The sequence below is a fragment of the Nicotiana sylvestris genome, chromosome 4 (genome assembly GCF_000393655.2).
Source record: "Nicotiana sylvestris chromosome 4, ASM39365v2, whole genome shotgun sequence".
Lineage (NCBI taxonomy): Eukaryota > Viridiplantae > Streptophyta > Magnoliopsida > Solanales > Solanaceae > Nicotiana > Nicotiana sylvestris.
Genome location: NC_091060.1, coordinates 158,200,003 through 158,216,641, shown reverse-complemented (window position 1 = coordinate 158,216,641; position 16,639 = coordinate 158,200,003). Strand labels below are relative to the sequence as shown.

Genomic DNA, 16,639 nt, shown 5'->3' with positions numbered 1-16,639 from the left:
TACAATATGGCTCGCGTGGGGCGCTCCATCCGATCCTGTAGCGGTGGTGGTGCCCAGATCAACGTCACTTATTTTACCGGTTTATACTGAACCTCATCTCTCTTTCTTCTCTTATCTTCTTATCTACTTCTATTTTTCGACAACTCGTTTAGCAACTGATTTTTTTGTAGGCCCATATCGGTTGGTTTTTGCTTTATCTATATGATCACGCGATTCAATCCCATCTTGGAAATGATACCAGATAGCCACTCTAAAATATTACTATTTTAAAATAAAATAATAATATTGATTAATATCTAAATATCGGTCCGAAAAATAACTATGCCCCTTCAACATCTCCCTAATTTCCACATTACAACAATATAACATATTCGATTGAATCCCACAAATAAGGTAAATAATGTCTGAAAACCTTAAAGATAAAAATATTATTTCCAATAGTCAAAAAAGTTATTTCCAGTAAACATTAGCTCAAGAAAAGCTAATAGCTAATTTCCACACTATCGTTCATTTATTGGTCTTGGTCTATCCCAAACTCCCTTAAACCACATATGACCATCACCCAATGGAACAGTAACAAAATCGGAAACTGAAGTTAAAATTAAAGAACACGATTTCAAAGAAGAAAGGAACAAGTAACAATCAATACTGTCGTAATTTAGGATTTTCTAATTAACAACTACCAAACTGAATATTAACATATAATCCCTTTGGATTATATTCATAACAGCATGGATATATCTTCAATATCTATCACCATAATAATTAATACTTCCTTTTTTCCCTCTATAATCGCCGCTTGTGGCTTGAAGAAGCAGTATTGGTCCGGTCCAATTGAGAACTTATGTGAACCTTTTTGCCAGTAATCTTGAGATCGAACTAATTAAAAGCTGCAGATTTCAGTTATCTTCCTCGCAACTTTCAGGGCTAGGATATTCATTCAAATCCGGCTTAATAGTAACCCTTCTCGGGTTAATATTTGAATTACTGTTGGATTCAGTAGAACCTGCAGACGAATTATTATGAAGGGCGGCAGTTTGCAAAGCATCAACTCTAGCACCAACTTCAGTAGCTTTTTTGCGAATAGAAGCAGCAGATAGATCGTGAAGTTCACGGTCATCATTAACTATACATTCAGGGAAATTAAGCCTAGCCGTAGGACCTCTGAGATAAAATACGGCGGTGTCATAAGCTCGAGCGGCGGCAACAGGGGAAGAGTAAGAACCAAGCCAAATTCGAGACCTTTTATTTGGTTCTCTAATTTCAGCAACCCATTTACCCCACTTCCTCATCCTTATACCTCTATATGGCTTATCTTGTTGGTGTTGCCTTTGCTTTCTCTTTTCTCCTTCCATCATCGAAACCATCAAAATTACAATTCCTCCTTTTGGTTTTCTCTTTCCCAATAAAGGAACCTCTATAAGTATTGATGAAAATCTACCCTACACAAAAGGAAGGAGAATCTAAGACAAAAATCAAGTTACTAACAAAGAACGTTTGATATGAGAACAGCTGTCGTATTTATATGCAGGTGGGAATATAGAGATACAATTTCTTTTATATATATATATATATATAGAAAGAAAAAGGAAAAGAAAATACCTGAAGGCAGGGCCGGAGGTAGTTGAACCTATTGATTATTGGGTTCAATTGAAGTCGGAACTTTAAATATATAATATAAATTTATTTATAAAAATTTATTAAAATTATTATAAATATTAGATTTGTACTTAATAATAATATAATAAATATAATACTATAAAATTTAAAAATTAAATTTATTAAATTTAAATTTTGAATCCGCTTCGGCCTAGAAGTGAGGGGAGATAGTGTGGTGTGGTGTTGTGTATGATATGGGGAGTTGTGTGTGTGGATGATTGAGGAAGAGAGCATATGGAGCACGCATAAGGGGAGGGGAGGGGGGTTAATGTTTTTTTTTTTCTTGAATTGGCTGCTAGTGTGTCGTCTGGGAACGGCCGCCACGTTGATCTTCCTTAAAGATAAGTACAAATTCGGCCGACATATTCCATCGACACACACATTTCCCCTTCTTTTGTAATTTTGTTCCGCTTTCTTCTCAGCACTCGCACTAGGAACTACCAATTTTATTCTTGGATTCAATTAATATACTCTGTATGTTTTTCTTTACATTATTTTTTTATACATTTACATTGTAGGAAGTAAAAAGACTTTAAATTATATATAGTGAAGAATTTTTTATCCTATTAGATTATTCAAAAAATAGTTATAAATAAATCAATTTTAATTCTATTAAATTATTCAACAAAATATTTATAAGTAAAGTTTTAAAAATCCTGACAATATATATAACTTAAACTCATTTAAGAATACAATTGTTTGACTTAAAAGATATTGGAACCTTTTTGAATAAATCAATTAAAGAAAATTAAGGGATAAATCTTAGCTAAGTATAATAAACTTTAGAACCAAAGTTATAAAAGATGAATATAATGGATGATATTTCTTGATCTTGTGAGGATGAGTACTCGAAAGTAAAGAATGCCAATCGTTTATGTAGAAAAATATTACAGTCAGTGTTCTTAGCTAGAAAAGTAGAAAAAGTCCCCTTACAAGGTTGTTTTTCCGCTATATATAAGGGACAAACCCCTTCTAAGCCCTAAAAGACATATCATAGGGAATATTCGAAAGAATATTCTTAATGTCCCCTATTGGGCCTACACTACTGTAAAAGTCGTGCAGTCTCTGTTCGCTTGTTTGTTGTCCTCCACAGGACGTCGAGCTACGAGGATCTCGTCGTTTGTCGTATTCGTCAATTGTCGTTTGTCGTCTTTGGCACTGTTCACACTTCCTGACATAATCCGCGGCTTCTTTTTTCATGGTAAGCCAGTAGTATCCTGCGCGGATGAGGCATATGAAGAGGACACGATTTCCCGTATAAGCGCTACAGTGCCCATCGTGTACTTTTTCTCTTACTCGCCTTGTTTGATTTGGCCCAAGACATTTGGCCAGGGGGCCACCGAACGTCCTTTTGTAAAGATCATAGTTTACAAGGCTGTATCTGGCCACCTGTATTCAAAGTTTTTGGCTTCTTTCTTATCTTGCGGGAGCGTCCCTTCTTGCAAATATGTTACGATATGGTTGCGCCAGTCCCAAGTTAGGTTTATAGAATGTACCTCGACCTGGTCTATTGAGGAATGGAGAAGGGTGACCACGTTCTCCTTGTTGATATTTCTGGTGGCTGCTGCTAGTTTGGCGAGACCGTACGCTTCGATATTCTGCACCATAGGTATTTGGTCGAGGCGGCATTCGTCGAATTCTAGTAGCAGTTTTTGAATTTCTGACTGGTAATTTTGTAGTCTCTGTTCTTTGATTTGGAAAGTCCTAGTGACGTGGTTCACCACGAGTTGAGAGTTGTAATGGAGGATGAGTCGTCGAACGCCATATTTGAGGGCTAATTTTAATCATATAATCACTGCTTCATACTCAGCCTCGTTGTTAATCATCTCGAGACATCGTATGGACTAGCGAATTACTTCGCCCGTAGGGACTTCGAGGATGAGTCCCAGTCCCGATCCTGATGCATTAGATGCGTCGTCGGTGTAGAGGACCCAAAGGTCGAAATGTGCGGAAGCGCGGAGCGCTTCCTGCTCTACTTCAGGCAATACTTCTGCGCTGAAATTGGCGACGAAATCGGCGAGCACTTGCGACTTTATAGCGGTTTGCGGTTGATATATTATGTCATGCTCGCTTAATTCTATGGCCCTTTTGTCCAACTTACCGGATAGTTCAGGTTTGTGTAGGATGCCCCTGAAGGGGGAAGGTTGTCACCACCTTTATGGGGTGACATTGAAAATATGGTTGAGCTTTCGTGAAGCTACGACTAATTCTAGAGCTAGTTTCTCAAGGTGGGGGTACCTTGTTTCAGCATCAACTAAGGTTTTGCTGATATAATAAATTGGAGATTGCGTACCTTATTTTTGCAGACCAAAACTGCACTTACCGTGACTTCGGAGATTGTTAGGTACACCAGGAGGCATTCGCCCGGGTCTGCCTTGATGAGTAGTGGCGACGAGGACAGGTACGCTTTCAGTTTTCTTAAGGCGTCAACGCATTCTGAATTCCATTATAGCCCGTGATACTTCCTTAGTACATTAAAAAACTTATGGCATTTGTTCGATGATCGTGAGATGAAACTCGACAGGGCGGCTATTCGCCCTGCCAATTTCTGTACCCGTTTTTTGCTGGTTAACGTCTCCGGTATTCCTTCGATGGCCTTGATCTGATCTGGGTTGACCTCGATACCCCTTTACGATATCAAAAAACCAAGGAACTTTCCCGAGGTTACGCCAAAGGCGCATTTATCGGGATTTAATTTCATTCCGTATCGCCTCAATATTTTGAAGGCTTTTTTCAGATGACCAATGTGATACTCCTTCCTTTCTACTTCACCAGAATGTCGTTGTAGACCTCCGTAGTCTTTCTAAGTTGTTCTTTGAACATTTTGGTGACTAACCTTTGATACGTCGCCCCTGCATTCTTGAGTCCGAACAGCATGACTCTGTAGCAGTATGTTCCTTGGTGAGTGATGAAGGTGGTATTTTCTTGGTCTTCTTCTGCCATTAGAATTTGGTTGTAACCAGAATAGGCATTTAAGAAGCTTAATAGTTCGTGTCCCATCGTTGCGTCGATTAGTTGGTTGATATGTGGTAACGAAAAGGAATCCTTTGGGCGTGCTTTGTTCAGGTCGGTGAAGTCGACACACATCCGCCACTTCCCATACTTCTTTTTTACCATGACCACATTGGCGACCCACTGAGGATACTTTGATTCTCAAACGGAGCCATTAGCGAGCAACTTATCAACTTCTTCGCTGACTGCATCGTTGATTGCAGCATTGAACGTTCTCCTCATTTGCCGCACTGGCGGGTAAAGAGGGTCGTCATTCAGCCTATGTGTGGCGATGTCCCATGGGATTCCCGTCATATCTAAGTGGGAAAAGGCAAACAAATCGGCATTGTTAGTTAAGAACTCATGAACTTACCTGGTTCTGAGAGGTTGTGTCCGATATAAGCTTTTTTTGTGTTGTCGGTGTTATCTAATTGAATGGGGTTGAGGTCTTCTACAGTTGCCTTGCAAGCTTCTACGACATCTCGGTCTTTGATGGCCTCTATTTGTATGTCGGGTTTGGTTCCCGATATGGCTGATTGTTATGCTTCCGCACTTGCCCCCTTTAGTTGTTAGGTGTGCGTGAAGTCTTGGGCGATTCGGTAGCATTCTTGGGTGATGCGTTGCTCGCCCCAGATGCTGAATATCCCCCATGGGGTAGGAAATTTGATTACTTGATAGAAACTTGACGGGACGGCTGGCGTGTATCCATGGACGCCCTATGATAGCGTTGTAGGCCGTTTCCTGGTTGATGACGTGGAATGTCATTTCCAAGGTGACTCCTCATGCCTGAATGGGCAGCACTATTTCTCCAAAGGTTCATTCTACTGCATTATTAAAACCCGTTAGTGTTATGCAACGCGGTACTATCTTATCCTCGAGTCTCATATGTATGAGGACTCGTGGGTGAATAATACACACACCGCTTCTGTCATCTACCATTATTCCTTTTACATAGGTATCCACGATACGTAGAGTTATAACCAAAGCATCATAGTGAGGGAAAGACAAACCATTGGTATCCGACTTATCAAAGGTGATACTATCTTCGAGGTCGTCATACCGTTCGTGAGCGACTGTCCGCTTGAGTTTGTGTGTGGTAGTGAATTTCACATGGTTGATTACCGTATCATCGCCTCCGCCAATGATCATTTGTATGGTAAAAGTTGGTGAGGGTGGTTTTGGGGGTCCTTGAGTTTGATCGCGTCCACGAGCGAAGTTAACTCGTCCTCGATCGCTCAGCAGTTCTTTTAGGTGTCCCTGGTTTAGCATTCTTACCACTTCCTGTCGCAGGCGTATATAGTCTTCGGTCTTGTGACCCTTTCCCGGTGGAATTCACACAGGACGTTCGATCTCCGGGTGCTCGAATATGACTTCATCTTTTGTGGCCACTGCATCATTGTACGGTTGCTCGACTAATCACGCTCAACTGTGTCTATTAAAAGACTAAGCGGGCATTGCAAATATAATCCGGGGTATTATGCCCCATGTCGAATCCCACAATGAATTAACGTATCAAGAGAATCTTTTAAAGTACTAAATTTTTATTAGTCAACCTTCTCAAACTTTGTGAATAACAAGTGGTGTTATGGTCACTACTACAGCTAATAGAATTAATAAACGAAGATTAACTAACACACAGTTGTAGACAATTGGAATAAGGTCTAAGGTAATGGTTTCCCCCATTGTTGAATTCCTTAGTTGTATGTTTCTTATAGCTTCAATTTAGTTGCCTCTATCGATCATGAACTCTCCAGCTACTATAAGTCTCTCTCAAGCAATTATGATAATTTACTAGACGCACTCTCTCAAGCTACACTAATTAGATTTGCATTACAGCTCACTTAGATCGCAGCCGAGGTATCGTTATCTCTACTCCAACCTCTAAACCGCTGGTTATGACTCTCACCTATACTCTGGGAGTGATGTTGTTCAAACAATTACCTAAATATACACTCTCTCTCAAGCAGATACATAATAAATAGGAACGGCTAATTGAAGATCCTTTCAACTAACCAAAATCAAAACGTAGTTGAACAAATAGAGATTAACAACCAACTCAAAAAGTATATTAATATAACAACAAGTTCATCCACAACTGGTTCCCCCAAAACCTTAGATTAAAAGAGTTAGATACTCATAACAATGATGTTCATCACAATAATCAAATTCATTACAAATCATAAAAATAAAAGGAAGAGGAGAAGAACTTGATGTAGAATACTCCTCCTTGCCTCTTGCCTTTCCTTTTCTTGCTCTCTGCTATCAAAAGCTACACACACACCCTTTTGGGCGAGCTTGACCTTCTATAGGTTAAGTGAATTTGCCCCCAGACTTCCAAATTTACCCCTGAGAATTATTTTCCAGAACTGGGCTAGCGCGACCATGCATGTGGGCGCGCTAATGGCCGCGCTAGTAGCTACCATTCTGCCTCGACCATCTGGGCTAGCGCGGCCGCGCTAGTCCAGTCCTTCATTTGTTCGATTCTTTTTCTCGTCTTCTCGCTTACTCAGCTCCTAAGGGTCTTTCTTGCTTCAATGTAGCTCCAATCACAGCTTTAAGGCCTCATACAAGCTCCTCATTCCTGCAACACAATTTAGAGCTCATTTTTCATCATTTAATTATATTAGAGCATTGAAACATAATCAAGTTGGGGCAAAACAATCGTCAAATAACATAAATCTAGCCTAATATCAACACCCCACACTTAAATTTTTGCTAGTCCTCGAGCAATCCACCACCCTTTATAGAGGTTCTTTCACTAAGCATTCTCCCTTAACGCATCACACCGAGAACAAATCACATGAGTTACACCTAGTAGTGAACAATCCTAGCCTCAAAAGTTGACTCTCACGTGCCGTGCAATATTCATACTTTCTCAAGCTACTCTACACAGAAGTCAAGACTTGTCTTTTCTTCATGAATCACATGCCCTCACATTCACACAAGAGAGTAGTTCCACATATAATGATATTTAGAACAATTAGGAACTTAGATAGATGAAATTCACTCACTTTAAAAAAAAGAACATTCACATGTCACAAAGATGCACCATAAGCTTGCCCGTAGTGTACTACTCTACTGATTGAGCCACTCAGTCTAAGATCAATAGGACTTCACTTGGTTGTAATGTAGGCTAAGGGACGAGTATGATATATTTGGTATAGTGACTAACCTCCCTAAGCACTTTTGAATACAATTACATTAACATTCAAAACCATACTTTTGTCAACCAAACATTTCACCACCGTTCTTTTATTTACAACAACCCCATCCATTAGGGGCAATTACAGCAAACCACCACTTCTCAACCACTATATTATTCTCTTTTTTTTTGTGTTGCTTTATATTTTATGCGACAAAATTCTACACCTTTTTTTCCCGATTTCAGTGGTTCCACTCAAAAACCAAACCCCACCCCACACTTTTGCCTTTGCATAATTCTCAATACCATTCAAGTACTTATGTGAGGAAAGAGGGTTCAAACAACAGGCTATTCAAACAATTGGGTAAGGTTTGCAATGTGGTTGCCAAAGAAATAGGCTTATAGGCTCAACGAGGTTAACTAAGATGTATTGCAGTTAGGTGGGTTTACTTTATAAGTCTGGCTCAACAAGGAATTGCCTATATCACTTCTAAGACTGAATGAAACTACTATTTCGCATTGCAAACACGCAGGGCAAGTTCTAGGCATCAAATGTGAATCATGGAATACCGTAAAACCCACACATATGACACATGACTCATTCAAGATTGGCTTATCAAGACACTCTCTTCTGAGTATTCAAGTCAGTGACAAATATACAATTTAAGGCACTTTAGCAAGAATCAACTACTGAGAATAAGCGTTACACTCTGGTGTCTATTGTGTTCAGGTGTAATAACGCTAGAGGCTTTTCTTTTCGAATTCAGCTCCTTAACCTATTAATCCTAATTTAAAAACTAACAAGAAAACAAAATGAATAAAAACTACCTATACCCGGTTCAAGCTAAACCCTTGGAAAAGAACCGTGGCCCAAAGAATAACCAAGGGGGAGTTACTACACTACCTAAAAAGAAAATAAAAAATATTTTTGTATTTTTTTATACTAACTTCCCTCAAGAAAATTATCTAAAGGATCCGTCACCAGGAAGAGTTTTCATTTTCATTTTTTTTTGTTCGACTTAGTCCAAGCTACTTACCTACTTTAAACTAATTAACTCTTACTTAACACCAAAGCAATCAAAGCTAAACAACCAAAACAATCAAAACAAAACAAAACCAACCAAAATCAACTAGTCAAAGGTTACAATTACATATATACAATGAAGTATCTCTAGCCCACACTTATATTGAAGACATGTCCCCATGGCTTTAAAAATTAAAAGAATAGTGAGGTAGAGGTACTTCCCTGAAGGCTCACTCCTGGTCGGAGATGGTGTCTGGGTTCACGTTGCACGCACGTCCCAGAGCTCTCAACCAGCCCAAGAACTTTTTTTCAGACTTCACCTGCCTGTCAGCCACCACCTCAACACGGGCACCTAAATCTGTGACTGAAGTACGTAACCCAGCCATCTCTTGTTCCAAATTGGTCATGCAGGTGCTCCTGCGTGGCTGTGAAGATGTGGATGCCCTAGATGGTACTGCAACTTCTACAGCGTGCTATGGGGCCTGGGGTTCGGCCCTCACATTCTCTGCTTCTTCATCCTCGTCGTCTGAGTCGTCAGAGCTACCACTACTCTCTTTCTTTGCTGCTGCTGGCTCCTTACCCGTGGTTACTTTGTTCGCTCGGAACTTGCGGTCCTTTTTAACGAGCCCATTCGCAGCTAGATTTTCGGGCACTCGAGCATCCCTGCAAAGCTGAGTTATTAAAGAAGGGAAGAAGAATCCATACCTTTTTATTCGGCTGTGAATGAACATCTCATCATATATTACTTTAGCCACGTTGAAGTTGTGTCCATTGACGAAGCACAGAATCAAAGCAGCTCTGGGACCATTTACCTCTGTAGTATTGTGGGATGGAATCAAACGGTTGTTGATGAGATACAGCTAGCATTTTTCTTCAAAAGTGAGTGCGGAGGAGTGGAATTTCTCATCATATTGCATCCAAACCACATCTTGCCCCAGTACACAGATTATTTCAAAGAATCGCTGCCACTTTTCTTGTGTTGGGTTACGGCCATACTCATAAAAGTCATCATAATCAATCACAGAAGGGGGTAGCTGGTATGCCGTCCTTATCGCCTCAACAGAGGGATTCATCGCTTTCCATCGTACTATGATGATGCCATTGTCATGCTCAGGCGCGTTGGCGTAAAATTCCCTCACAACCATTACATTACCCTTACCGGGCTCATTAATGAATGTTTGTATCCCCCGTCTTATCAGCTCATCGTACATGTGAGGGCAATTTCGCTAGAGCGATCGGACGTCAATACCCTTCTCAGGAATTGGCTTTTTAGAAGCCTTCTTAGCAAAGCGGTCCTGGGCTTTAGCCGAGACAAATTTATTATTATCAAAAGGGCATTCAGGGGTAGCCCTGCGTGTCCTGGATGAGCTGGATTGTCTGCTAGAAGATGTACCGGTGGTGCGGCGTTTCTTCGATGGAGCCATGGTGCCTGAAAAACGGGAACAAATAAGTACCTCCCAACACCAAAAATTGTGACGCACTGCGGTTACTCAGACTTCATACGCATACGTGGTCACAATTACATAATTATACTCATTAAGGCCTTTTTACAAACACCTTGGGGGCACTAGGTACTCACAACCCATTCAAAGCAATTTACAACATGAACCCACCACCAAATCTTCCAAAGGTCACAATTAAAGTAAAACAACACTCTATAATTTGCACCACCCACAAATACTACAATAATTATTACCAAATCTACTACTAATAAATAAAAAAATAACCATATAAAAGAAAGCACACTTAAACACACAAAAATCTACAGAGATTATGTGAAAACAAAGAAAGAAAATTAAAACAAGAGTAATATACCTGTAGTGAGAGTGAGGAGTAGAGAAGAGGGTTAAAGGGGAATGTTTTTGGAGACTTAGAGAAACTTGAAAGAGATGAAAAATTTCTGGAAGAGGGGAGCTGAAGAAGAAAAGAATTTGAGTTGTGAGAGATTGGGGAGGGTTTCTGAAGTTTTTAGGGCGTGTGGTTTGGTGGGGGGTTGTTAGATGTGGGTTATTAGATAGGGGGAGGGGGGAGGTAATTTAGACTAAAGAAAAAGAGGAAATTGAATCATAAAAAAATTAGAACAAGTGAAAAATCGTCAGTTATAAGGGCTTAAATCATGCCTTTGTAGCGCGGCCAAATGTGCGATCGCGCTAGTCTAGCGCGGCCAAGGCAGAAAGTTTTGCCAAATTAGCGCAGCCACTAGCGCGATCGCACTAGTAGCACGGTCAGTAGCACAGTCCAGGCAAAATGTTTTGCCAAATTAGCGCGGTCTTAGCGCGCTACTGGGCTTCGAATATTTTTTACACTTTTCACCTGATTTTTCCATTTTCCATTGCCTTATCACCCGCCCATTGTCACCTGCATTGGTTCGTATTTTCAAAAACTCACAATTAACCACTACTACTACCGTCGGGTTGCCTCCCGACCAGCGCCTTAGTTAACGTCGTGGCACGACGTAGATCAAGCGCATTTAAGGCTCGCTCGACCTTTGTGGTTCAACGATAAGTATGACAGATAACTCTTTCGTTATATCCATCCCCACATACAGTTTGAGTCGTTGTCCGTTAACCTTGAAGGTGTTAGTGCTATCTTCACTGGTTATCTCTACAGCCCAGACGGGAACACTTCGGTCACCCTGAACGGCCCAGACCATCAGGACTTAAGCTTACCAGGAAACAATCTCAACCTTGAATTGTACAATAATACCTTATCTCCGGGTTTGAAATTTCTTTCCACAATGTGTTTGTCATGCAGCCTCCTCATTCTTTCCTTGTAGAGTCTCGTGCTTTCAAAGGCGTGATATCTGAATTCCTCCAACTCATGCAACTTTTTCAGTCGATTTTCTCTAGCCTCGTCAGGGTTCATCTTCAATTGCTTTAGTGCCCACCAAGCTCGATGTTCTAGCTCCATAGGCAGGTGACAGGCCTTCCCAAATACCAACTTGTATGGTGACATACCAATAGGTGTTTTGAATGCAGTCCTATAGGCCCAGAGTGCATCGTCAAGCTGTTTCGCCCAATCAGTTCTTGTGGCGTTTACAGTTTTAGTAAGCACACTTTTGATCTCATGGTTTGAGACCTCTACCTGCCCGCTTGTTTGAGGGTGATACGGGGTCACCACCTTGTGGTGCACGTCATATTTAGCCAGCAACTTATCAAAGACACGATTGCAAAAGTGTGTGCCCCCGTCACTAATGATGGATCTCGGAATCCCGAATCAGGTGAATATATTCTTCTTCAAGAACCCCACTACCACTCTCGAATCATTGGTGGGGAATGCTGCAGCTTTCACCCATTTGGATACATAATCTACCGCAACAAGTATGTACTTATTGCCGTAAGAACTGACGAAGGGACCCATGAAATCAATTCCACAGACATCGAACACCTCAACTTGCTGAATTGGATTCATTGGCATCTCATGTCTACGGGATATGTTTCCCGTTCTTTGGCATTCGTTGCAGCCCTTTACCCATTAGTGAGCATCCTTAAAGATTGTTGGCCAGTAAAACCCGACCTCTAACACCTTCGCTGCTGTCCGAAATCCTCCAAAATGTCCTCCATAAGGTGACGCGTGACAAGCCTGCAAAATAGAACATTGTTCTATCTCGGGGACGTATCTCCGGATCATGTTATCAATGCAAATTTTAAACAAATGCGGTTCATCCCAGTAGTAGTTTTGGCAGTCACGATAAAATCGTTTCTTTTGAACATAGGAGAGTTCATATGGTTCAATGCCGCAGGCCAAATAGTTTGCAATATCAGCATACCATGGCACATCTTCCACACTTGTGGCTAGCAGCTGCTCGTCTGGAAAGGTTTCCAGAATATCCTCAGACTCAGTTGCATTTTCAGCACCTTCAAGGCGTGACAAATGATCAACGACTTGGTTCTTCATGCCCTTACGGTCACGAATCTCCAAGTCAAACTCTTGCAGAAGCAGCACCCAACGAATTAGGCGCGGCTTGGACTCTTTTTTATCAACTAAATACCGAATGGCTGCGTGATCTGTGTACACGATCACCTTCGACCCGATCGAGTAAGATCTGAACTTATCAAAGGCGAACACAATAGCCAATATTTCTTTTTTAGTTACCGTGTAATTCAGCTGAGCTCCACTCAGTGTCCTACTTGCATAGTAAATAGGGTTCATTACCTTATCCTTGTGCTATCGCAACACGGCTCCCATAGCGTAGTCACTAGCATCACACATGAGTTCAAACGGTTGCTCCCAGTTGGGAGCAACTATAATCGGTGATGTGACTAGCCGCTTCTTTAGTTCCTCAAAAGCCACCCTGCAATCATCAGAAAACACAAATGGGTTATCTTTTTCGAGCAACTTACAGAGGGGATTGGTAATCTTGGAAAAGTCCTTGATGAATCACCGGTAGAAGCCGGTGTGTCCCAGGAAGCTACGAATAGCCTTGACTGATGTGGGAGGTGGAAGTTTTTCTATCACGTCGACTTTGGCTCTATCCACCTTAATCCCTTTACTCGACACTAAGTGCCCCAAGAAGATTCCTTCTTGTACCATGAAATGGCACTTCTCCTAATTCAACACTAGATTCGTCTCGATGCACCTCTTCAGTACACTGGTTAAATTTGCTAGGCATTCATCGAACAAAGTTCCCACCACTGAGAAGTCGTCCATGAAGACCTCATAATGTCTTCCACCATGTCTGTGAAAATGGCCATCATACACCGTTGGAATGTTGCAGGCACATTACAAATGCCAAATGGCATTCTCCTGAAGGTAAACACTCCGTAAGGGCAAGTAAATGAAGTCTTTTCCCTATCCTCCGGGGCAATAGAAATCTGGTTGTACCCCGAGTATCCATCCAGAAAACAGAAGTGTGACCTCCCTGCCAATCTATCTAACATCTGATCGATGAAAGGTAGTAGGAAGTGGTCCTTACGGGTGGCTAGATTTAGCTTTCTATAATCCATGCAAATTCTCCAGCCTGTGACAGTTCTTGTAGAGATCAATTCGTTGTTATCATTCTTAACTACCGTTATGCCACCCTTTTTAGGTACACATTGAACTGGGCTAACCCAGCTACTGTCAGAAATTGGGAAAATGATTCCCGCATCTAACCACTTGATCACTTCTTTCTTCACTACTTCCTTCATATTGGGGTTCAACTTTCTTTGGTGTTCCTTGGAAGGTTTGTGTCCCTCTTCCAGTAGAATTTTGTGCATACAGTATGCGGGGCTGATCCCTTTTATGTCTACCATGGTCCATCCAATGGTAGTTTTACACTCCTTGATTACCTGCAGAAGTTGTTGAGCCTGCACATCTAACAAACTAGATGAGATAATAATAGGTAATGTGGAGTTAGGTCCAAGAAACTCATACCTGAGATGGGCTGGCAATGGCTTTAACTCTAGCTTTGGTGGTTCTTCGATTGATGGCTTGGCTGGAGGAGTTTCTCTGTTTTCCAAGTGCAAGGGCTCAAATTCAAGATTTCTATCCCAGAACCCTCTACCCTCTAATTCTATCACCCATCCAGCCAGTTCTTATCCCTTTAACTCATCTAAATTCATTAGGCACGCAGCGAAGGGGTCTTCAATAGTCAGCAATTCATCATCAGTCTCTACGATTACATCCACGACATCAATAAGAGAGCAATTGGAGAATTCACTTGGTTGCCTCATAGATTTCTGCACGTTGAATGTTATCTCTTCATCATTTAACCTCATCTTTAACTCCCCAGTTTCACAATCAACTAAAGCTCTACCCATGGACAGGAATGGTCTTCCCAAAATTATGGAAATCTCTTCATCCACTTTACAGTCTAAGATTACAAAATCTGCAGGGAACACAAATTTTCCTACCTGAATCAACACATCATCCAGAATACTAGAGGGTCGCTTTACCGTCATGTCAGCCAGCTGCAACAACTTAGAGGTGGGTCTAGCTCTTCCAATGCCCAGCCTCTTATAAATTGCTAGGGGCATAAGATTAATGTTGGCCCCTAGATCACACAGTGCTTTAGCAAAGGCAAAATCACCAATAGTGCATGGGATTGTAAAGCTCCCTAGGTCAGACAACTTTTCCGCAATTGGTCTAGTCACCACTGCACTACAGGTTTGAGTAAGAGTAACTGTGGCCAAATCTTGGAAATTAAATTTTCGGGACACTAAGTCCTTCATCATTTTTGCATACCCAAGCATCTCTTTCAAAGCATCAATTAAGGGAATATTTACCTGGATTTGTTTTAGCATCTCTAAGAACTTCTTGTATTGCTCCTCTTTTTGGTACTTAGCTAGCCTCTGAGGGAAGGGTGCAGGAGGTCTCTTCTTCCCAATCATTTGGGATCGATCTTTATCAGCTGCCACATCAACCACTGGTTCATGTGCTATCTTAGCTTCTTTCTCGGTCTCCATTTGAATGTTACTTTCTTTCTGGTCAGGATGGACTGTCACCTCTGTCAGTTTCGTTGATTCATCCAACTCAATGGGCACTGATATGAGTGTCTCAGCCTCCTTGGCTTCTCGAGCCCTTTCTTGCTCGATATCCAAATCACTTCCATTACGTAGGCTCACCGCCATCAACTGCTTCGGGACTTGATCTTTTGGATTTACCTGGATATCTGTAGGTAGTGTTCCATGAGGGCGATTGTTTAGAGACATCGAATTTTGGCCCATCTGCATTTCAATATTCTTGATCGTTGAATCATGTGCATCTACTCTCTCACTAATCTTTGCATTAGACACAATAACCTATTGCATCATTGCTTTAAGTCTAGCAAACCCATCTTTCTGCCTTCCACTATACTACTGTTGAGGAGGGTGATACCCCTGTTGTTGATTCTGATTACTGTATCCCTGTGGCCTTGGGTAATGTGCTATATTATTGGGGGGGTCTCATACCTCCCATATTCCCACTGTTGAACTGTGATGGGGATGGCCTGTACTGCTGATTCTGCTGACCCCAACTCTGACCACCCTGTCTCTGACCTCCATAATTAGACACATAATTCATATCTTCAGGGTAGTGCTGATGATCGTGTTCTGCATTCCACTGGTTACCAATTGGTTGACTAATGCAATATGTGCACAAGACCCCATTAGTAGTATCTACAATATGTACCTGCTATTTTTGCCGTGACTCTTCCACTTTTTTGGTGAGTATGCTCATCTGTGTCAATAAGGTGGCCATATTTTCAGCCATTGAATTGGATGGATCTAGAGGCACTGAGTGCACCACTGGAGTGATAGGTGCATTTCTGGTTATCCATCCCGAATTCTGCGCCATCTTGTCAAGCAGACCTTGACCTTCTCTCCATGTTTTACTCAAAAATGCTCCACCAGTTGAAGCATCAACAATGTTCTTCACGCTATCTGACAATCCTATGTAGAACCACTATCCGAACATCAAATCTGGAATGCCATGGTGCAGACATATGACCAGCATCCCTTTAAAACGCTCCCATGTTTCATGCAATATTTCCGTTGGTCTCTGTTTAAAACTCAAAATGTCATCAATCTATTGCGCGGTTTTGTTGGGGGGGGGTGGAACTTGTTCACGAATTTCCTCACTAACTCCTCCCAAGTTGTTATGGAATTTATGTGGAGTAAGTTTAACCATGTGTGGGCAGCTCCTGTCACTGAAAATGGGAATAATAGAAATTTGATTGCTTCCGGAGTTACATTGGGCTGCCTTTGGATTTTGCAGATTGACAGAAAAATTTTCAAGTGCTATTGAGGATCTTCGACTTGTGACCCCGAAAATAGTCCCTTGTTTTGCAACAAATACATCATGTTATTCGTGATTTGGAATGATTCAGCTTGTATCTGCGGGACTAAAATTGATACAGGTTC

At 41.4% G+C, this 16,639-nt stretch overlaps 2 protein-coding genes across 2 annotated transcripts; both read right to left on the bottom strand.

Moving 5' to 3' along the window:
- Nucleotides 1–614: 614 nt before the first annotated feature.
- LOC104242836 (ethylene-responsive transcription factor ERF010-like) lies at nt 615–1,530 on the bottom strand. Its single transcript, XM_009797940.2, has one exon. It carries the CDS (start codon nt 1,365–1,367, stop codon nt 900–902), a length of 468 nt encoding a protein of 155 aa, XP_009796242.1. The 5' UTR covers nt 1,368–1,530; the 3' UTR covers nt 615–899.
- Nucleotides 1,531–14,332: 12,802 nt separating this feature from the next.
- LOC138890406 (uncharacterized) lies at nt 14,333–15,781 on the bottom strand. The gene is made up of 2 exons (XM_070173789.1): nt 15,689–15,781; nt 14,333–15,538 (listed from the first exon to the last, which is right to left on the bottom strand). Exons 1-2 carry the CDS (start codon nt 15,779–15,781, stop codon nt 14,333–14,335), a joined length of 1,299 nt encoding a protein of 432 aa, XP_070029890.1.
- Nucleotides 15,782–16,639: the final 858 nt, after the last annotated feature.